General features: G+C 37.4%; 3 protein-coding genes across 3 annotated transcripts in view; all 3 read right to left on the reverse strand.

Annotated features, from left to right (window-relative positions):
* LOC107677163 (obscurin-like) overlaps positions 1 to 6,107 on the reverse strand; it is a 45,122-nt gene extending 39,015 nt beyond the window's left edge. Inside the window, exons 1-13 of the mRNA XM_016471948.1 lie at positions 5,940 to 6,107; positions 5,752 to 5,858; positions 5,323 to 5,491; positions 4,391 to 4,666; positions 3,754 to 4,029; positions 3,344 to 3,619; positions 2,932 to 3,207; positions 2,210 to 2,485; positions 1,749 to 2,024; positions 1,371 to 1,646; positions 832 to 1,098; positions 428 to 697; positions 60 to 326 (exon numbers count right to left, since the gene is read on the reverse strand). Of these exons, the coding sequence (XP_016327434.1) occupies positions 60 to 326; positions 428 to 697; positions 832 to 1,098; positions 1,371 to 1,646; positions 1,749 to 2,024; positions 2,210 to 2,485; positions 2,932 to 3,207; positions 3,344 to 3,619; positions 3,754 to 4,029; positions 4,391 to 4,666; positions 5,323 to 5,491; positions 5,752 to 5,858; positions 5,940 to 6,087 (3,160 nt within the window). The 5' untranslated portion in view covers positions 6,088 to 6,107. The remainder of the gene's footprint in view (positions 1 to 59; positions 327 to 427; positions 698 to 831; positions 1,099 to 1,370; positions 1,647 to 1,748; positions 2,025 to 2,209; positions 2,486 to 2,931; positions 3,208 to 3,343; positions 3,620 to 3,753; positions 4,030 to 4,390; positions 4,667 to 5,322; positions 5,492 to 5,751; positions 5,859 to 5,939) is intronic.
* LOC107677133 (obscurin-like) lies at positions 6,096 to 10,677 on the reverse strand. The gene is made up of 4 exons (XM_016471922.1): positions 10,531 to 10,677; positions 8,044 to 9,148; positions 6,192 to 6,461; positions 6,096 to 6,109 (listed from the first exon to the last, which is right to left on the reverse strand). Exons 2-4 carry the CDS (start codon positions 9,137 to 9,139, stop codon positions 6,096 to 6,098), a joined length of 1,380 nt encoding a protein of 459 aa, XP_016327408.1. The 5' UTR covers positions 9,140 to 9,148; positions 10,531 to 10,677.
* Positions 10,678 to 13,470: 2,793 nt separating this feature from the next.
* Positions 13,471 to 19,807, reverse strand: LOC107677172 (ATP-binding cassette sub-family D member 4-like). Its single transcript, XM_016471966.1, has 19 exons — positions 19,460 to 19,807; positions 18,666 to 18,784; positions 18,451 to 18,578; positions 17,924 to 18,060; positions 17,699 to 17,815; positions 17,101 to 17,226; positions 16,903 to 16,953; positions 16,735 to 16,829; positions 16,207 to 16,328; positions 15,996 to 16,087; positions 15,486 to 15,578; positions 15,043 to 15,248; positions 14,861 to 14,952; positions 14,609 to 14,645; positions 14,293 to 14,342; positions 14,097 to 14,149; positions 13,936 to 14,012; positions 13,710 to 13,825; positions 13,471 to 13,602 (listed from the first exon to the last, which is right to left on the reverse strand). Exons 1-19 carry the CDS (start codon positions 19,489 to 19,491, stop codon positions 13,534 to 13,536), a joined length of 1,812 nt encoding a protein of 603 aa, XP_016327452.1. The 5' UTR covers positions 19,492 to 19,807; the 3' UTR covers positions 13,471 to 13,533.
* Positions 19,808 to 21,755: the final 1,948 nt, after the last annotated feature.

Below are 21,755 nucleotides of genomic sequence, written 5' to 3' on the forward strand. Positions count from 1 at the left end.
ATAAAATATTATGATCGAAAGAGTAACTGAATAGAGTAACATAATGAAGGAATCCATACTTTCTACTGTCAGTTTGGCCTGGGTCTTGTCATCTAGGGTTTCACATGAGTAATGTCCTCTGTCAGCATACGCCACACTCTTGAGGACCAAAGCCTGCTTGGCACCATCCACATGGATCTCCATATTTTCTCCTTGCTGTAGTACCACACCATTCTTCATCCACTTGACATCTGTTGAGGGTTTACTCAGCTCCACTTCCAAACGAACTGTGTCCTGCTCAGTCACAGTCACATCTGCAAGTTTCTTCTTGAAGGTGACAGGAAGCTCTGCAAAATACGGATACATTTGTATTGAGAAACAGGTAGTCTGTGTGCTTCCTGCCGATATGTTGCATTACACATAACAGCTGTATGTCACTTATCCTTACGTTGTACTTGCAGTGTGGCTTTGCACACTTTTCCCTCGGCATCGATACTGATCTCTCCTGCATCCTCCTGAGTGACACCTGTGATGGTGAGGGAATGGCTGCTTCCTCCATGAGCGATCTTAAATTTGGGACTAGCTGTAATAGGAATGTCATCACGCAGCCATCTGACACTCACATCAGCTGGTGTGATGGAGCATTTAAAGATAGCATCTTTGCCTTCATTTGCAACAACATTGTTCAGCCTGGTAGTGAACCTCACCAGACGTGGGGCTGTGGGAAATTAGATTGAAAAGCTGAGAGAAATAATAACGAAGGACATCTATCACTTAAAAAAAAGCTTAAGTTGTGTTGGTTCATTTTGATGAGAATTGATGACTTTCAGACATAGACAGTAATGGTTTTACCTTTAGTAGTGACTTTGGTGAAGGTCTTGTCATCTTTGCATTCACAACTGTACTCCTCTTCATCCTCCTGAGCCACAGCAGAGACAGTCAAGATGCAGTTGGTGCCATCGGTGCGGACACTGAATCTGCCACCTGGTTTGATTTCTTTGCCGTTATGCTTCCAGAGGACACTATCTGTGGCTTTGTTGAGACTGCAGGAAAGTGTCATGGTGCTTTCTAGTACTGCAGACACTGGCTGCAATGGCACCACAAACTTTAAAGGTGCATCTGCATGGAATAGATGAGGGGACAATGAAATCACATTTTGTCTGTGATCAATTAGATTTATTATTTCAATAAGTGCAATTATATCCAACAAAAATTTACCTTGAAAACTCCAGATGTAAAACACATTAATTGAATTGAATTGAAAATAAATAAATATGCAAGAAAAAAAAATATGAAAACTGCCATTAAACTGTTAAAATGAACAAATTTGACCTTGAGAAATTAACACTTTAAACCATTTTTTTACTTTGAAATTGCAAATGAGCTTTTACCTTTGACCTGAACCTTGAACTCCACTTTGTCATCAGCCGTCTGACAAGAGTAGGTGCCGCTGTCTTTAGATTCAGACGACTTAACGATGAGGACACGTGAGCAACCTTCCTGTTTCATCTCATACTTTGATCTGTCATTCAGTTCTACTCCATCCCAGAACCACTTAACACTACAATTCTCTGACATTACCTCGGTTTTTAAAACAACCTTTTCTGTTGACTCAACCATCACAGTTTCTTTTGTCACAGACGTCTTCTGGAATTTGGTAGAAACATCTGAGGAAAAAATAGGAAATAATCACTTAATTGTGACCATGTTCTGGAGGAAGACAAGTATGTGGATTCATGAAAGTCCACTAATGTGCTAGAAAATCTTACCTTTCACCTGAATCTTGAAGAGAAGTTTCTCATTTCCAACTTCACAGGTATATTCTCCAGCATCCTTCTTCTCCACATTCTCCAGCACCAGTTGACGGGTCTTGCCCTTTGACTCCATGTGGACAGTCCTACTGGAGCTCAACTGCTTGCCATCCTTGAACCATTTCACCTCAGTCTTGAGGTCAGAAACTTCACAGTTCAGTGTAGCTTTTTGGGAGGCTGAAACCTTCACTTCCTTCTGATAAGAGTCTTTGTTGGTGAATACAGCTTTGAGCTCTAATAAGAAGAGAGTTTACTTAATTCAGAGTTTGCCTATTTACAGAGAAAGTCAACACTAGATTTGCAATTACATTGAATATGACAAGAGACAAGAAATATTTTCATAACAGCTTTTAAATAACCCAAAGAAGACTGTCAAGATGCACAGAACCAAAATGAACAATCCAAAATGGTTTCCATACCTGTCACCTGAATCTTAAATGGCAGCTTTTCATTCCCAACTTCACAGGTATATTCTCCAGCATCCTTTGTCTCCACATTATCCAGCACCAGCTGACGGCTCTTGCCCTTTGACTCCATGTGGACAGTCTTACTGGAGCTCAACTGCTTGCAATCTTTGAACCATTTCACCTCAGTCTTGGGGTCAGAAACCTCACAGCTGAGTGTGGCTTTTTTGGAAGCAGCTACTTTGACTTCCTTCTGGTAGGAGTCCTTGTTGGTGAAGGCAGCTTGAATATCTAGTTGGGCAGGCATATTGGAACATGGATCCAATATTAGAAAACAGTAAATATTTTACTTTAAGTAATAGACATCAAATACTGCAAAGACTGAATGGTTGAGAAATCCAGCAGAGATCAAAAATCATAGCATGCATATTAAGCAAACAGATCCAAATCTCACTGCAGACCATTACTTTTTCAGTAGCATTGAAATAAGCAAGTAATTGCTTTTTAGTTTTAAAATTACCTCTTTTTGAACAGAATAATTGCGTCACTAAATCTACAAACACAAGTTAATTGTATCTTACTCAATGGTCTCTTTCACAAAGGACAAACTCTTTTTCTACATGTAAAATTAGCTTTTGTCAAGCTTCACTGATTGATTGTAATTTTGATTTCTTTCATAAAGAAGAAAAATAAAATAGAAACAGAGCCAAGAGACAAACACAAGGATGTTCCCATACCTGTCACCTGAATTTTAAAGGCAAGCTTCTCATTTTCAACTTCACAGGTATATTCTCCAGCATCCTTCTTCTCCACATTCTCCAGCACCAGCTGACGGCTCTTGCCCTTTGACTCCATGTGGACGGTCTTACTGGAGCTCAACTGCTTGCCATCCTTGAACCATTTCACCTCAGTCTTGATGTCAGAAACTTCACAGCTCAGTGTGGCTTTCTGGGACGCTGAAACCTTCACTTCCTTCTGATAAGAGTCCTTGTTGGAAAAGGCGGCTTGAATGTCTGGTGCAGAAATCAAGATTTAGGAATATAGTCTCAGAAACTGCATTTAGTTTTATGTAAACTTTGCTTCGCTCATGTTTGATTGAGTCACTAGAACCTTAAAAAACAAGTCAAAACACTGCCATTGTGTTCTTACCTTCCACCCAAATCTTAAAGACCAGCTTTTCATCTCCAACTTCACAGGTATATTCTCCAGCATCCTTCTTCTGCACATTATCCTGCACCAGCTGACGGCTCTTGCCCCTTGACTCCATGTGGACAGTCTTACTGGAGCTCAACTGCTTGCCATCCTTGAACCATTTCACCTCAGCCTTGGGGTCAGAAACCTCACAGCTCAGTGTGGCCTTCTGAGAAACTGCTACTCTGACCTCTTTCTGGTAGGAATCCTTGTTGGAGAAGGCAGCTTGAATGTCTGGTACAGTAATCAAGATTTAGGAATACAGTAACAGAAACTGCATTTAGTTTTATATAAACATTGGTTTGGACATGGTTGATTGAATCACTGGGACCTTAAAAAAAGCCAAAACACTGATATGTCGTTCTTACCTTCCACCCGAATCTTAAAGGCCAGCTTATCATTTCCAACTTCACAGGTATATTCTCCAGCATCCTTCTTTTCCACATTCTCCAGCACCAGCTGACGGCTCTTGCCCTTTGACTCCATGTGGACAGTCTTACTGGAAATCAACTGCTTGCCATCTTTGAACCATTTCACCTCAGTTTTGGCATCAGAAACTTCACAGCTCAGTGTGGCTTTTTCGGAGGCTGAAACCTTCACTTCCTTCTGATAAGAGTCCTTGTTGGAGAAAGCAGCATGAGTTTCTAAAAAGGACATTCATTGTTTTAGTGAAACATCAAAAAGGATGCTGTTCAGGACTGCAAAAAGACCTCAAGCATCTCCAAATGGACAAAAACACACTGGCTTAATAATACACGTTTTGTGCAAATTTCAACAACCTCTAAGTGATTGTTTCCCGGAGACTAATCTGGAAATGTCTGTTTTCAAGTTTATAATAATACATTTTAATTTCACTTATTAAATCATTTATTAGCTGTAGGAGCATTTAGAGTTTAGCTTCACTGTTCAAAAACCATAAAGTTATGACATAGGTATTGTGGCATGTCTGATTAATCCTGCTCATTTACAATTTTAGTTTTTAGACTAATTAGTGCATAGTCTTACCTTTTATCTTGACCAGGAATGTCATTTTGTCCTCTGCCGTCTCACACGAGTAGTGTCCTTCATCGCTCTGCTTGGCACCCCTGATGACCAGCTTCCTTTGTGTCCCCTGAGATATAAAAGTTGTCCTCTTGTCCTCCATTATTTCTATCTGTTCTTTCTTCCACACAACAGCAGTTCCAGGAGAAGCAACCTCACAGCTCAACACCACGTCGCCCACCAGAGCATCACTCCCCTGGGGCTGAGCCCTCGGCTTGTTAACAAACTTAACTGGTTCTTCTGTTAGGGGAAAATGTAAGATTAGATGCCACATGGTGTAAGAAACATAGTGACATCCACTGTCCATTTGTATATAATTTGACAGTGAAAAATGCTGACACACAAATGTGACGACCCAAACTCTCCTGATCTACATTTATTTAGTCAGGAACTGACAGTACCTCTAAGTCTAACAGTCAGGAACATATACATTTTAATGTTGTGTACACATCAAAAATCATCACATCCCAAAGTATACTGAATATGATACCTGAAAGTGTATGAGTGCTAAGCAGATCTGTTACCTGACGAACACACCCTCCAACACTTCCCGTTGAGCAGCCAAAGCCCAGCTGCTCCTAGCTGTCAACACTGACTGCTTACACCATTTATCCACTGACTCTGAACTTTCTGTACTTTCTGTGCTGGTATATGAAGCACTCACTACTCAGCACTGATTTTAATTAAACAGCATGCACCACTGTGTATTTCTCTCCTATTATTTGGCAGGATGCGCTCTTCATTATAAATACAATTTAAAGTTGTTCCACTTTGATGTATGTAAATTAACTGTATATATAATTTGTTCTATTTAAGGCTTGAAATATATATATAGAGGCTATAAAAAACAAGACAAGTGAACGTCAGTAACTGAAGAGGAAAGTGGCTTGTTTCACCTTTAAGGGCAAGTTGGACAGACATTTTATCGCCATCACACATGCATTCATAGATGCCCACGTCCTCACGGTCAACATTGTGGACTGTCAGTATTCGTTTGCTCTCCACACTTGTGGCTTCATATTTTTTACCCATTCTCAGCTCCTTCCCATTCTTCATCCAAACAACCTAAAGCACAGACAGTACATGTAGTTAACTTTCAAAACCAAACAAACAAAAAAAAACCCACACATTTATTATATATTTGGAATTTGTCCCTTTTGTATGGGCAATGTATCTCAAAGTTGGTCGAACAAGACAATTTAAACTGGGACAGGAGAAAGTATAACAAACTTAAAATACTTAATGCTTTTTTTTTTTAAATACACCTTTAGTTTATTGTGCTTTTTTTTTTTTTTTTTGACAAAAAAAAAAAACCATGTTGTCACCTGGACACTTGAATCGGACACTTCTGTGTACATCTGAGCAGAGGAGTGCATGCTGAAAGTAAACACCTCCACCTGAGAAGACTTATTGGTGAAACGTGTAGGTGCGACTAGAGAAGATCAATAAAAATATATCAGGAACGTTGCTGAAGTTATTCTACTTAAGTTTTCAGAAACTTTTCCTTTCTTACCTTTCACACTAAGCGTGGCAACACTCTGAGATCCGCCACCCACAAACTTGACCTGTGCTCCATTCAGTTCCATGGACACCTCCCTGATGACCAGCGTATGTGTGGTCTTTGAGCGTGTGATCAGATACTCAGATCCACTGCGGATCATTCTGTCATTTATGGTCCAGGAGCTGGAACATACGGCTGAATATATTTTGTGTTGCACCAGGTTATTCATCATTCTGGCCACCCATATTGGAATAGAGCTTATACCCAGCACTGTAAGTTCAGCCACAGTGCGGCTGCCTTCCTTCATCTCACAGATGTACACGGCATCATCATTGGTGGTGACATTGTGAATAGTGAGGCGGCGCAGGGTCCCTTCCACATCCATGCGGTACTTGGCATTTTCCTCCAGATGGGTCTCCTCCATAAACCAACTGGCCTTTGTGTTCGGCACTGGCACCTCACACTGAAGAGTTGCGGTTTCCTTTTCCTTCACCTCGACATCCTGCAGCTTCTTCTTGAACGGAATCTTTGGCTCTGGCAAGGATACATGTTAGTGAGCATACAGAAGACAATTTCTTTTTAGCTGGCAGTCATGATCTGGCAGTGTCCTACAATTTGGTTTCATATTGATTGGGGCAAATGATAAATACATAGGATGGTTTCACATATAGTATACCTCAGATAAACCTAAGCCAGTTCAGTTAAAGTGAACCAGAAGGGAAATCAACTGCAAGTGACCTTTGTGGTGTTCACAATACAAGTGGACTTAAACGTGTACCACAAAAGGACCTGCTTGTTTGTGGGTCATTTTGTGGTAGACTTTTAAGTCTACTGTATGTATATTGGGTCCATTTAAGGGGGAAACGCCCTAAAAAAAACGACAGCATATAAGGCAAAAATAAAGCTGACCATCAAATAAAATAAATGCATTTCTTACATTATATGAGGTTTAATATGTTTGTATCCAGACTGCCTTTGGCTCTACTTTACCAGCTTGAAGTCAATCATTTGAAATCTGAATATGTTTACAAAAAAACATCCTTAAATGTCATGAACTTCACACTCCTAATCCCTTCACATGGAAGCCACTGCACTTTGCACTGCAACGTTGGACTCGTATTCGGCTAAGTTTCTGTGACCTTTCTCTTAGGTGCCTGTGGCATGAGAGTCGAGATTAAGACACAGGAACAAGCTAGCAAAACATTATTGCTACACTTCTGGCTAAAATTATAACTCTGTATAAATACAGAATGTATACATCTGTGAAGATCATTATTTTAATGTAGGCTTAGTTAACAAATAATTAGGATATACAGTAGACTAATGCTGCAAACCCTGAAGACGTCACTTGGAAAGTCACCCACATAACGGTGTCAGAAGTGATTTTGCAGCTAGCTATCACAACAACTGTGAACTAATCATCACTAGCAGAAATAGGTGTAATGCTACACCCTCTTTGAACACTTGCAAGCACTTTTGCTAAGCAGAGACTAAGCTGAAAGGCAAAGATGACTCATTAGTTGATAAAATTTTAATTTAATGGTTGGTGATTTATTAGGGCCAACCGTATTTTAACATGGTCATTATTGTGCTGACTTTCGTATTAGTCTTATCTGCCAGCCTCAATAAAATTTATGATATTCTCTGACTGATACATGATTTTGTAAACCACTGTACTTTTGTAGTTCTAATAGTAAACTTTCTTTATGATTTCACAAAGGGGGGTTTTACATCTGGCCACTTTTGTTTACTGATTGGCTTATCATTTGGAAAAGACCAAGTGTAAAGCAGCAATCCAAAAACTCAAACAACCTCAGGAGGAGACATACACAAGACATGACTCAGCTAAGTATAAATGGATCTGGTTGTTCAAGCCACAAATGAAAACTCCCAAAAAGGATTACTCCGTTTATGTAAATTTGCAAGCTTCAAACATTATATGGGGTTAAAGTAAACATTAAAGTTTAAAACATTAAAATTGTTCTGCCCCACAATAGAAATAATATCTGCTTTGATCCGAGTGTAAACTGAATGTACATACTCATTCTGACAGCAGATGGATCAATTAGGATGAATAAAGTGGCCAAGAATAAATACCTGCAGACATTATTCTTACCTTTGACAATCACTAGCACAGCACTATAGGTTTGTCCAGCCAAGTTGGATGCATTGCAGGTGTACAGCCCATTATCACTTTGTTTGCAGTAGAGCACCTTGAGGATGAAATTTTCAGCCTGGTCCTCGTACATAACATGTCTGCGGCCCTCACTGATGTTCACCCCATCCTTCCTCCAGATGATCTGAGGTTTGGGATGGCCTGTGACGAAACAGCTAAGCTTTGCATGTTTACCCTCGGTCACCATACAGGTGCGGGTGAACACACCTTTGGGCAACATGCTGGTTAAGGCCGAAACCCTCTGCTCCTGATCACAGGCGAATCCCAAGCTTCCAAGTTCCTCTGTGTTCATGGAAGATGAAGCTGTATGCGTGGTTGAGGAACTTTCCATGGTGCGGTATAAGGAGATGTCCTTCCGCATCTCTTCTTTCCGCTTCTGCATGTGTGAGAGGAGGGATGTGCTCTTGTCTGCATTCAGGAGACGAGTATCTTGAAGGTCGACCACCAGAGCAGCAGCGGTCTGAGCACGGCCAATGGAGTTCTGTGCACGGCAGGTGTAGGTACCACTGTCCAAGCTCCGAACACCCTGGATCCTCAAGGAGCTGGATTCATTTTCTGAGGTTATCTTGATGCGGTTGGTCTCACCCAGGTAGCGACCATCCTTTTCCCAGTCAAAGTTGGGTGCTGGATGGGCTGCCACCCGACAATAGAAGGTAACATCACCCCCTACACCCACACGGGAGGAGACAGGCTTTACTGTAAACACTGGGGCCCGATCAATCACAGTTTCCGGCAGTCCCACCTTCAGGGTCACAGCTGCATATGCCTCTCCGACATTGTTCTTGGCACGACACATGTACTGACCGCTGTCTTCTAGAGTTAGATCGTAGATGGTAAGTCGGTAAACATCACCATCTTCTACTGTTTTGAAGCGTCCACCTGCAGAAAGAAGCATCTTATCTTTCTCCCAGGTGACTACAGGAACAGGGGTTCCCATAATAGTGCAGCTGAGGCTGGCATCTCGTCCCACGCACAGTGAGAAGGCCTTGGGTCGAGTTAGGAAGCGTGGAGCCCCGCCAAATAGATTTTGATCCATTCCTGCTTTCTGTAGAGATGAAACAACACACTTTAATAAAAGTTAAAGTTGTGGTCAATGCATAGAGGAGAAACATAAGAACTCCAGATTTTATCAAAGTTTTACATATTTGCACCCTGTCACCATTAAATCTTGCAACTAATCTTAAGGACGTTTATGAAAAGCTGCTTTTCAAATTAGCATACTGTAAGTCAGTCTGAATAAAGTGGGTCTGCTAATGACAAATAACCATGTCAAGAAGATCCTTAAATAGACATTTTGAGAAATGAGAGATGCCTAGAGATGCCCACTCAAACCTCTCCAGTGTCCCACAACAAATTTGTGATTATGCTACTTGGTTGAAAGAGTCAAGTGTATAAACAAAGCATTAAAACAAATTTGCCTTATTTGGGAATTCATATTTTTCTGCGTATCTATCAAGATGGCACTACACAACCTGAAATGATATACTGTAATAACGTCACTCAAAAAACAAAAAAAAAACAAAAAAAAAATTCAGGAACAATATCTTTGTAGAGCAGGACAAGCCATTTATATCTTTGGTCCATTTCCCCAAAAGAGAACGACTGTGAATGTAAAGGGACTAAAAGTTATTGTCATTGTTAAGGGGTTCACTAGTATTTAGATGACATCAGAGCAAATGGACTTGGACTATAAACCACAAAACATGGGTGGTCAAAATTAACATTGTCCACTTTTGACAGAAGTTTACACAGAATGAACAATGTAAAAGAACCTAGGAAGCCCTGTATCTAGAATAATCATATTGACCTATATCTTTATAAAATGAAGAGGTCATCAACTTGCATCTACTATCTCCAACAGAACAGTGGCTGATCTAGTGAAATCTCACCACAGAAAGTCGGTTTTACTGATGAGGTGGAATTTCAGTATAGCAAAGTTAAACAAAAGGATGTTGGTCTTTGAAAAGCATGACATTGGCCATCTCTAACACCTCACTACCCTGAGCTGCCTGTCCCAAAAATAACCTCAGCTGTCGGGCTCAGTCTGCACTATGTCCATTTGTAGAAGAGATCTGACCTGCTGTGTGATATGCACGCTTTTGTCAATGGCATTTTTTTTCTAAACTTACAAATTTCGTTTCAAAGGGCAACAGACGTTTTCGCCTGTGTGGATCTCTCCTTGCAAAAAAATAAAATAAATAAATATAAATAAATAATTTTCGTAATTAAAAACAACGTAGTTAAACTGAACAACAATATAATAATTAAACGTAGCCTAATCAATTCAGCCTTGTTGAACTTGCGACATATATCTAATAAAATAACTTCGAAACGTTGAAAAATCGAGAGAATTAAGTCTTCCCTCAGAATCAGATATTAAAAGTTTCACCTTTCAATATTTTATAACGATAAAAAATCGCCTCTTACCTTTTCCCCCCTTAAGCTTAAGCTACTTATATACACCGGTGCAGATGTTCATAAATATCCGATGTTGGCATGTGAAAATATCCTTGTGAAAACAGGTAAATTCCGTGAACTGTAGAGGTGGAGGACAGTGTGTTTTATCCCCCAGTGTCTTTGCTTTCTGTGTGACGCTCCCGTATCGGTCCAACCTCCCGTTGAAAATAGATCCGTCACTTACCGGAGCAAATGTCGGACCGAGGTGAAGTGACTCTTATTGTTGAACAGCCACAGTATGGCAAACCGTTTTAACAGTTTAGGCAGTTTCTCCAAAGCTGTTGAAGTTTCTACAAAGCTATTGTTTTATTTACTTATTGCAGTAACAAATGGCACGTTATTTTTATTACATTCTATGGGCTCAAGGTATCACTATTGCAGTAAATACTTAAATGTCGGCGCCTATGGCCTCATGTTGCGCTTCGGGCGTCCCGAGTTCGAGTCCGGGCTCGTGGACTTTTTCCGATCCCACCCCCCTCGCTCTCTATCTCACCCACTTCGCTTCCTGTCGACCTACTGTCCTATCTAAATAAAAGGCATAAAATGCTAAAAAAATAAATCTTAAAAAAAAAAAGCATGATTTTAAATTATGTTACGATAAGTATGACAAATCAAGTTGTATTGCTATTAGGCCTATTGTTATTAACACGTTGTTTTTTTTTTTTTAGAAACATTAAGTTTATAAAACATGCTGTATGCGGTTAATACAGTGTTTCATAATACTGACTGATATTTCTCAAGGTTTGTGGCATTTTACCAAAATGATTAACATTCTTTTCCTTTATGAACTTTATATTTAAAGGGACATAAGTATCGCTTTTTATTTCTCCTCTTTCCTACTACTTGTTTCACTTCTGTTTCAGTTTTTTTATAACCATTTCTTACTATGTGTCAGTAAGTTGTTATTATTTTAGCATGTGTGTTATTTTTTTAGGATTACTGATAAACTAATGTAGTTTGATTTGTATTAGTTATCTATTTTAGTTTTAGTTACAGTTGTAGTAATGTTGTCATTTTATTAGTTTTTTATTATGTCTATATAGGCTTTTTATATAGGCTTAAGTTTTAGTTTGATTTAATTTGAGTTATTTCAGTACTTCAACATACAAAATGGAAATGAAATAATAATGTATTTATATATATGTACATGTATATGTATATGTGTGTGGCTGTACATACACATGTAAGTTAGTTGTTTTTTGGTGTTTGGCTTAGTGTTATGTTAGAATCATTATTATACTCATACCTTTTGTTCTTTTAATATTTTGAATTGTTTTTAGCTTTATTTTTTTTTGTTTTAATTTAAATGTTTAGTTTTAAAATGTTGTTGTATGCATTTGTCATTTTTATTTAATTTCTTTTGTTTTCTTAAATGTGTGTGTATATATATATATATATATATACAGTATTTATAGAGTTTTAGCTTTTCGTTTTAATTACTTTTTCTTATTTGTAAGTCGCTTTGGATAAAAGCGTCTGCTAAATGACTAAAAGTAAAGTAAAGTAAGTAAAGTATATTTGAACAATCCTGCAAAATTACAGTGTCGATTTAAGCAGTTGGTTTAAATTTTAAAATTCAATTCACCTCAATACAGAAAAAAAAAATATTTGAATGCTTATTCATCTGAACCCTCTCACAAACCCTTGTGATGGTTTAGTTATTCCTCTACTGATTGTCTCATATTTTCCTGAATGACTAGCGGGTCTTTCCCATTATCTGTTCCAGCGTGCCTATTGATTGACAGCAGCAGATCTGCCAGGCTCACATCTAAAACTGCCTGAAACTCAAGCAGTGGGATCAGTCGAGCTCTTTGGTGAGAGGGATCATTTTGAGCTCAGCTCTATGCTGCTTTAGGTTGCAAATGTGCCACTTTCACAATCCTGCCTGGTTTTAATGTAAGACAAGTGCTTGTACTGCAATGCTTAAAATATAAATGTCTGGTTATGCAAATTATCCATGATTTCTTCTAAGAACTAGTTCTGTTTAAACTCTACCTACTATAAGTGTTCCCTGCATGGCAACAGATAAACTGATAACACTTTGAGATACATACAGTTCACTGTGGCCAGAGGTAGTATGTATGCCATATATATACAGAATACTATAAATACAAAATGCAGGACAGATCAAGTTGTTTCTAAACAAAGTGAGACACTTTGCTAATTTTAACTTGGAGCTAAATATACTGAATTCTAGCAATGAGATATAGTGGGATGTGGAGCAGTACATTTTTTTTTTCTTACAATCTACTGTACTTCCTCCAGACCTTCCACACCTTTCCTGATAGATGCGATAAATACTTTTGTCTTCTTTTTCTCAAATACATTTAAAATAATGCATTTGAGAAAAACTATTAATTAAGAAGTATTTTAGCCCAAATTCATTCACTAGAGTATGTATTAGGTATAGAGAGTGAGTTATTTTAATTCTGAGCTTAATTAAACTAAATTGTGATTTAGCTCTGTGGCTGGAAAATGTTGGCCCTCTACTGGTCAGGCAGAGAAAGTACACAAAAAAATATATATTTTCCCTCCAGAATAATATAAATAAATGCAGCCAAACATATTAATAGTTAAATACATTAATAGTTTAATATCAGTCATGTTAATAAAATATTATAAAATATATATTTGAATTACATTCTATAGGCACTTTATGTAAAATGATTCTTGAAATACTCTTAAATGTCCTTCATTACAAAAATCCCTTTTTTTCTAAATCCATTTGGCAAGAAACAACCAGTAAAGGTTGAATGAAGCAGCATATACTTGCATAACAAAAAACCTTATATATTGCTATACGAAAAGTAAATTGAGACAAACAGTAGCAAAAAGACTCGCATTAGTGTATCAGGAACTTCAGTAGACTGTACACTGTCAAGTAAACAAGATTTCTAGAGTCTCAAGCATGAATGCCCCCATAACCACAAAACGGACCAATATTTTCTCTTTCTAATGGGTAAGTTTGAAGGTTCACGCCTCTTTGAGTTTGGTGAGCTCCCATTGGCCACCTCCACACAGTCGCAGCATGATATCATGATGCTGTTTAAAGAGCACAAATAAAGAATTCTAAGTACAGGCCATACAAAAGTTTACAATAATGTTTGCCATGTTGTGTTAGTGAATGTGTAAAGGTCATAGATCATCACCTTTTTCAGAGTGCTACGGTGACCCAGACTGATGAGGGTCATTCCCAGCTGTTTACAGGCCTTATAGAGCTGACCCTCAGCCTCCTCAGTCAGAGCGCTAGTGGCTTCATCCAGTACTGAAACGAACTGCATGTCTTACTCATGACACAGGACATGAATGGGATCATCTGGCTGATTATAGTAATTAAAACTACAGGAAGTTTGATGAGACTATGCAGGAACTGACCTGCATATTTGGGCTGCAGGTAAAACAATCTAGCAAAACAAAGCCTCTGCATTTCTCCTGGCGATAAAACATCATCCCTGTGAAAAACGAGGGAATTTCATTTTTATGTTCTTAAAACTTGCACATTTTTTATATTCAAGATATTAATACTCATTTTTCACCAGTTCCAGTCTACTTTTGTATCCAGTCCTCCAATTCTGGTCAGTAGATTCGACTAACATACAAAATACACAAAGACATGCTACTTACAAAACAAAACAGGAAAATATAAAGAGGAAAGTTTATTGAACTCAAAACATCCTTAGTGACCATATTTTAAAATCAATAATAGACATTACAGTATCAGTTAAGTCTTACCAATCCAACAAGTTCCAGGTATTTTAGTATTCGTTCATCATCTATAGAGCCTAAAAGAAGAATTTATATTGGTTAAAAGTATGAAATGTCATCATAATCTATATTTACACCACCAGATGTGTGTCACTTAATTGGCACAACAATGTTTTCAAGATCTTGACAAGTTTGCATTGCCAAAAAAGTCTGTTAAGTACTGTTATAACACATTTCATACACAGTTGTAATACAAAGTACATTATATTTGAGCTATATTAATCTATTATTTAAATAATGCATATCATTAAGTTTTTTTTTTTGTAATTAGGTTCATCTGTACCTGAGGAAGGATATATATCATTTAATGGATAGATAACCTAAAAGAAAAAGCCAACAAATTAGTGTATATTAAAATAAATAAAGTACAAATATATAATAATAAATAAATGTTTAAAATAAGTAAATATATAATATATATATATATATATATATATATAATAAATGATTAATATTGTTCACAATAATAAAAACTAGTTTATTATATGTAGAGTTGTGCATAATCATGACAACAAATGGTTTTCTCTTCTCTCACCTGCTCTCTGAGAGTGCCATCAGTAAGATATGCTTTCTGTGGCAGGAAAAGCACACACCTCGGTCCAAAACATGTGGTCATTTCCACAGAACCTGAGCAACAGAAAAACAGTATGATTCAACAATTCATATTTTCAACATCTGTATCTGATCCTTTTATCTTCTCTGATTTCTGTCATGTACCACTGCATGGTTCCCACAGGCCGTTGAGGACCCTGAGCAGGGAGGTCTTCCCCGTTCCCGTGTTTCCCACCACAAGCATGTGCGTTCCTTGACTGATCTTTAGGGTCAGATCCTTCACCAGCAGCTCCACTGAGACGGGTGATTTATAGGAGAGACGGTCCAGCACAAACGCTGTGTCTGCTGGGACACTTTGAAGCTCCCGATCACTGATAGAGAATTATTATTATTGTTACAAATATCACCAACATAAATAATCCTAATTCAAAATATGAACAAAAACTATAATAGTATATCATTGTGCAGTCCTGTGCATTCAGGACTACCTCTACAGGGCACTCTTTTAGATCTGTATTAGATCTTGAGTTCGAGTCTTGAAATACTGTGAACCAATATTGTTTGTTGGTACTTGCATCCTAAATTACTTTCAGTTAGTTTTAAATGACCTGTAAGGTTCATCCTTTGAAAGTGGATCGTACTGATCCTGGTCACACTGTTTCTTGGCAATATCTGCCATCACTTCCCGCAGTTCTCCAATTCTGGAACCAAAAGAAAGAGAAAGCAGACTATTTTTAGAATAACCAACGAACAATCATAATAACACTGATGCACAATAAAATATGTGACCCTGGACCACAAAACCAGTCATAAGGGTCCATTTTTCGAAATTGAGATTTATACATCATCTGAAAAATGAAGTTCTTAGCAATGCATATTACTAATCAAAAATTAAGTTTTAATATATTTACGGTAGGACATTTACAAAATATCTTCATGGAACATGATCTTTACTTAATATCCTAATGATTTTTGGCATAAAAGAAAAATCAATAATTTTGACCCATACAATGTATTTTTGGCTATTACCGGTAATACAAATATACCCCAGCGACTTAAAAATGGTTTTGTGGTCCAGGGTCACATATGTGCTTTTAAGCAGTCTTAGTGCATCTCACCGGTGCGTGTATCCAGCGACATCAGACACTGTGGTTGAGAGATCTATGAGCTGCGTGAAGCAGTTTATCAGATAGATGCAGACAAAAGCATTCTGAAAGAGACATGTGATTAACATCTTATTGTGTACAACAGAGGCTCACTCAGAGCAGAAACACTTGTGTTTGTCTTAAAGTCCGTCCACCACATTAAATACAGTTTGAAGTGACTCACCTTACTAACAAGGGCACTCAGTTCTCCAGGTGTCAGGCCATCGTACTCTCCAGCAAAGATGGGGATCGCGATCACTATATAGCTGAGGATGCTGCCCAGGTAGTCAAAGGTGTTTACTCCAACTGAAATGAAAAGAAGCAAAACAATAAGCATTTGTAGTGAACAGAACAGAGGGACTTTATTATTTCATACTAAGGTTGATAAAGCAGCTTAATGCTTGCAAAATGACACATTTAAAGTCAAATCACAAAGTCACCATGAAATCAAAATTGACAATTCTTATTTATGAAATACTGCAGTGTTTTTTTTTTTCTTGTTCGAGACGCTGTTTCACTCAGATATGCGTCATAATAGGAAAGAAAAGACGATCGCAACTTGTTTCATGCCAACTTTAGGTGCATGAAATGAGCTTTCTCTTCTGCCACTGTATATTTTCAGTAACAGCAGTGAGGAATACTGCACATTTTATTTCACTAAAATTTTATATACACAATCTTCTGAATGCCAATTTAATTCAGGACTCCTTACTGTAAAGCCAGAGCTCTTTGTTCATCAAGCTTCTCTGAGTGGATAAGAGCATCTGCAGCCTCCGGTCAGTCCGCATGTGTTCCACTTTACCTGCCCTGAACAAAAACAACAAATGATCTCCTGCTCTGCGATTAGATAAAAACTCAAATCTAAAAAGTGCATACCAACCTGTAGAAAGCGGCAGATTCGGGGTTCACTCTAATTTGCATGTGTTTAAACCTAGAAGGACATGGAAAGCAAAAGAGAACTGCTGAAATAGAGCTGCAATCATCCAGAGAATAAAATCTGATCCACCAAAAATCCATAAACATGTGACGTTTGCTTCAGCATCTCTGAATATAATTTTGTCATTTTGTATAGGTCTACCTAAAATCTCCCTCCAACTTTTCTTGCTCAACCAGCATGGACACGGTGGGTCCTATCAAGATCTTGTTGATGATGGTTCCAGCCACAAAGTAGCCGAAGATGCTAACAAATCCAATCCAGCCGGCACTGCAGCACCAAAAAGGTAAGAAAAACTCAAATAAGATAAGTTATCCTACCAAATCTTTCAGTGCAAAACTAGATGGACAAAAAGATGCAAGAATATTTCACTGGCATTCAGTGATGTGACATGTGGCCAAGTATGGTGACCCATACTCGGAATTAGTGCTCTGCATTTAACCCATCCAAAGTGCACACACACAGCAGTGAACACACACACACCGTGAACACACACCCGGAGCAGTGTGCAGCCATTTATGCTGCGGCGCCCGGGGAGCAGTTGGGGGTTCGGTGCCTTGCTCAAGGGCACCTCAGTCGTGGTATTGAAGGTGGGAGAGAGCGCTGTACATTCACTCCCCCCACCTACAATCCCTGCCGGAACGAGATTCGAACCCGCAAACAATTTAATTGCATAGAATGATTCCTATGTTTAGATTCTGTGATTACAAACACAAATAAACACACTCAACATCCCTCTGACCTGTTGAAGCACTGATAGGTGTAGTAGGTCACGGTGAACGGCGAAATGAGAAGTCGACTCACCATAGTGCTCATCTGTTTACATAACCTTTCTACGTCCTGACTGATGCGCTGGTCTCTGGATGTGACACAAACACAAAACAAACCATTAACACAGTAGATTTAATCTTCTTAAGTAATGAAATGCAACTACATACTGTAAATGAATGTTGTGTGAATACATTACGGGTTGTCGATGTCTTTACACAGTACGTTGAGGGTGTAGTAAACACGTCCCTTGAAGTATGTGCTATGTTCTTCAGTCAAAGACTTTCTCCAGCTGACATACAGCAGACTGGAGATGTACTGGTCCAGACTCTTAAACTGAGGAACAGATTTAATGTGGAATAGTGATTTATGATGAGTATTTAGCTGACACATTTATCCAAAGCTATATATAGTATCTATAATACAAGTGTAGTACATCCCTTCTAGCTCTGTTATGTTGCTGATCAATTTAACCCATTTCAAATGTTCAGTTGTCATAAATACTGGTTACCCTATGGAATGTGATTACAAAATTTCTATGAAGATTTTGATGTTTGTGAGTCAATTTGATTTTTTTATTGTTTTGACCTCCACTATAAAAATTGTACCCAGATTTTTATCATAATAGAGTAGCTAAGTGTTACCACTAAGTACAGTGAGTAGTTAGCAGTTGCTGTTACCAAAAGCGACTTGCAGAAAACTATATAAATAACAGACCAAACTCACAGTTGAATTAATCAGAATGAGCATAACCGCAAACAGCACCAGATTTTTGAACTCCCCATAGTTCTTCTCAGACAGAACCTCGTAGAACTGACTCGGAATAAGACCCACTTGATAAATCACAAGCTGAACTGAAACAGAAGAAAAATATGAAACCAACACAGATAGAAGACAGAACAAGCTGTCATAGCTCAGTCCAGATGTTAAAAGTTGAATACCTGAAAGCACGACTCCAAGAAGCGTCAGGAACATTCGGACACTCTGGTTGTTCCAGGATGGGAAAAGGATCTTCAGAATGTGGCAGAATCTTTGGAGAAACCTCCAGTCTAGCTTTGGTCTTTAGGAAAAAACACATCCACACAATCTTAGTGACAACAATTAGTGACAGTAGTTCAATAGTTCAGTAAAAATATAGGGTTCAAACTGTCATCAAGACACAGTAAACAGCTGCATTTTTGTTTTCTCAGTCATTCTTGAGAAGTGGGACAAAACAGGGTGCAAAATTGAAAAAACTGTCATTAAAAAAACAACCTTGATTTGATAGGAGACATTATTAAGTGTTGCTTTTGATAAAACAAGCTCTTTTTCATCATTAAAAAAACGTTTATCCATTTTATTGCATATGAATGATTGAACCCTTCTCTGTGGACACACTGTTTTAGACGTAGTGAGAGGACATTAAGAAACACAGATTTGGTATAATAATGAGAAAATTAAATTGAAGGTGATAATTGTGTTAAATACATTCTATTATTAATCCCTAGTGACATTTAAAATTGAAAATATTTTTATTTTTAAACCTAATAGCAGTTACCCTTGCTGGACCTGTTGGTGATAATTGTGTTAAATACATTCTATTATTAATCCCTCATGACATTTAAAATTGAAAATATTTTTTATTTTTAAAGCTAATAGCAGTTACCCTTGCTTGACCTGTTTTGTCCCATGTCTCAAGAATGACTGTTCTATTAAATTGATTTCTAGATTTCTGTCAGTTCAGGACTTAGCCTACCTTTTCACACTGCTGTTCTTCATGGGTGGCATGGTGAACGTGTATCAAGAGACCTTCTGACTGGCAAATCTAACTTTGCTTATATCAAGCTTTTAGAGGAGTTTATTGGATGGGCTTTGGGTTCAAAGTCTAAGACAGCATATGACAGCGTCAACATTATGTAGTTAAATCTTACAAACACTGGTCATAAACAAAGAGACCTGACGTTTAGTTGTACAGTAATTTATTAGGGCTCAAACCACTCGCGACCCATGATAATTTTTGTGCCGCATTAATGGACAAATGAACAAATGAGGCGTTACTTTATTTCTACATTAATTTCCTATCACATGCAGGGTCACATGTACACAGAAATGTCTTCGTCTCAGTTTGGACGCGCATGCGCGGACTGATGCTCCGCTTCCACCTGCTGTACAGGTTAAAAAGGTTGGAGGTTTACGCTTTTTGTTAATGTGTGATTACTCGATTAGCAAACTGCCTGTGGCATTATCTAATTTCTATCAACAAGCTCTCAAGGCCTGGAATTTATGTTATGTGCATAACTTTTTTCCACATAAAGCAATCTTGTGGAATAATATTTATATTACAGTTAATCGGAAGTCTCTTTATTTACAGAGCTGGATGGATAAAGGAATTTATTTTTTATCTGACCTTTTTGATCAGTCAGCTGAGTTGCTTTCTTATGAAAATTTTATGAATAAATGGGCATTTCCTATTAAATATAGAGAATATTATTCTGTGATAAACGCCATTCCCACAGGTTTATTGTTGTTAATGAGAAGCCATATGTTGTCCCTTAACATTTGTAGAATTGAACCCGTTCTTAATTTAAATGGGGTGGACATTAACAGTAAAAAATGCACAAATAAATTTATTAGAAATCTATTTTATGAAAAGAGATCTATTAAGCCTAGAGGGACATTTTTCTGGAACATTTGTTTTCCAGAGATTATTTGGAAAAAAGCTTGGCTTCTTCCCTTTCGGTTTTGTATATCTAACAAACTACGGGAAATACATCTGAAAGCACTTCATAATATTTATGGTAGTAACTATACTTTATCAAAATTTATGGATATTGATGAAAAATGTTCATTTTGTTCAGATCAGCCAGAAATAATTCTCCTTTTTTTTTTTTTTTTTAATGTTACCATTCCAAAAAATCCTGGGGAGATTTATCTATATATATTCAACAGATTTTATGTGTTAATTCTGGTAATTTATATATGCATTATTATAGCTCATCTTTATAATGCATTAATGTATGTAACTTTTTAATGTTAGAATGAATCAGTATATGTAGAAATAAGGTGAAACATTAAATAAGATTAACAAATCCTTTAAAAATATTGTTCATTGTTAGTTCATATTATTGTAGTTAGTGTTCACTTTGTTAGCATAAACAATGTTATTATTGCTGCAAAGGGAAAACAATATTTATAAAATATATATTTTTTTTTTTTACCGCACATTGGTAAAAGGTAGCATACAAAAATATCAAACCATTGATTTTTAACTAACAGATACTGTGATTAATGATTGCATTATAATTTACAAAAAGTATGTTTGTCCTGGATTTTTTTTTTAATAATTATTATTTTTTTAATCAGTTGAATTGGATTTAAAATACAGGCATTTTCACTGGTGATCTCAGACTTTGGGACTCGTTGTATAATAACAGGATGCTATCACTTTACATAAACTTAAATAGTTACCAAACCTGGTTTCTGGCTACTGTATATATTTAAAAATAAAAAATTAATAATTGATTTACAGATGGCAAGTATTTCAGTCCTTGAACTGTGCCCTGCGGTTTGAAACTGATCTTCAGACCTTAGTCTGCCAAAGTCATGTACATTCTCTTCTGACTTTCAGAGAAAATATACAGCATGCATGCTTGAGTAACGCTCAAGATGTTTTATGTGTACTTGGGCCTTAAAATGACTTTTATCAGACCCGTTTGATGTTGTATTTAACAAAATACTTTCCAATATGTAAATGAAACACATTATTGCACACTGTAGAGAACAGAGTAATGGGTCAGTTGTTGTAATACTGCAAACACACATAAACTATTTTAGATAGATAGCAGTGTTGTGTTGATGTGGGGGAGCTCAGACAGATTATTGATCCAGAAATTCAGTTTTATTTTCATAGACTAAATGTAAAGAACATAACAGGATTTGAGAATAAATCCTATGAGCACAAAAATGTTCCACTGCAAGCGATTATTTACAACAATGAAAAACATTCCCTTTTCTCATCAAAAGGGCCAACAAACACCAGTGCAACAAATTCA

This window comes from Sinocyclocheilus anshuiensis, unplaced genomic scaffold, assembly GCF_001515605.1.
Source record: "Sinocyclocheilus anshuiensis isolate Anshui unplaced genomic scaffold, SAMN03320099.WGS_v1.1 scaffold392, whole genome shotgun sequence".
Lineage (NCBI taxonomy): Eukaryota > Metazoa > Chordata > Actinopteri > Cypriniformes > Cyprinidae > Sinocyclocheilus > Sinocyclocheilus anshuiensis.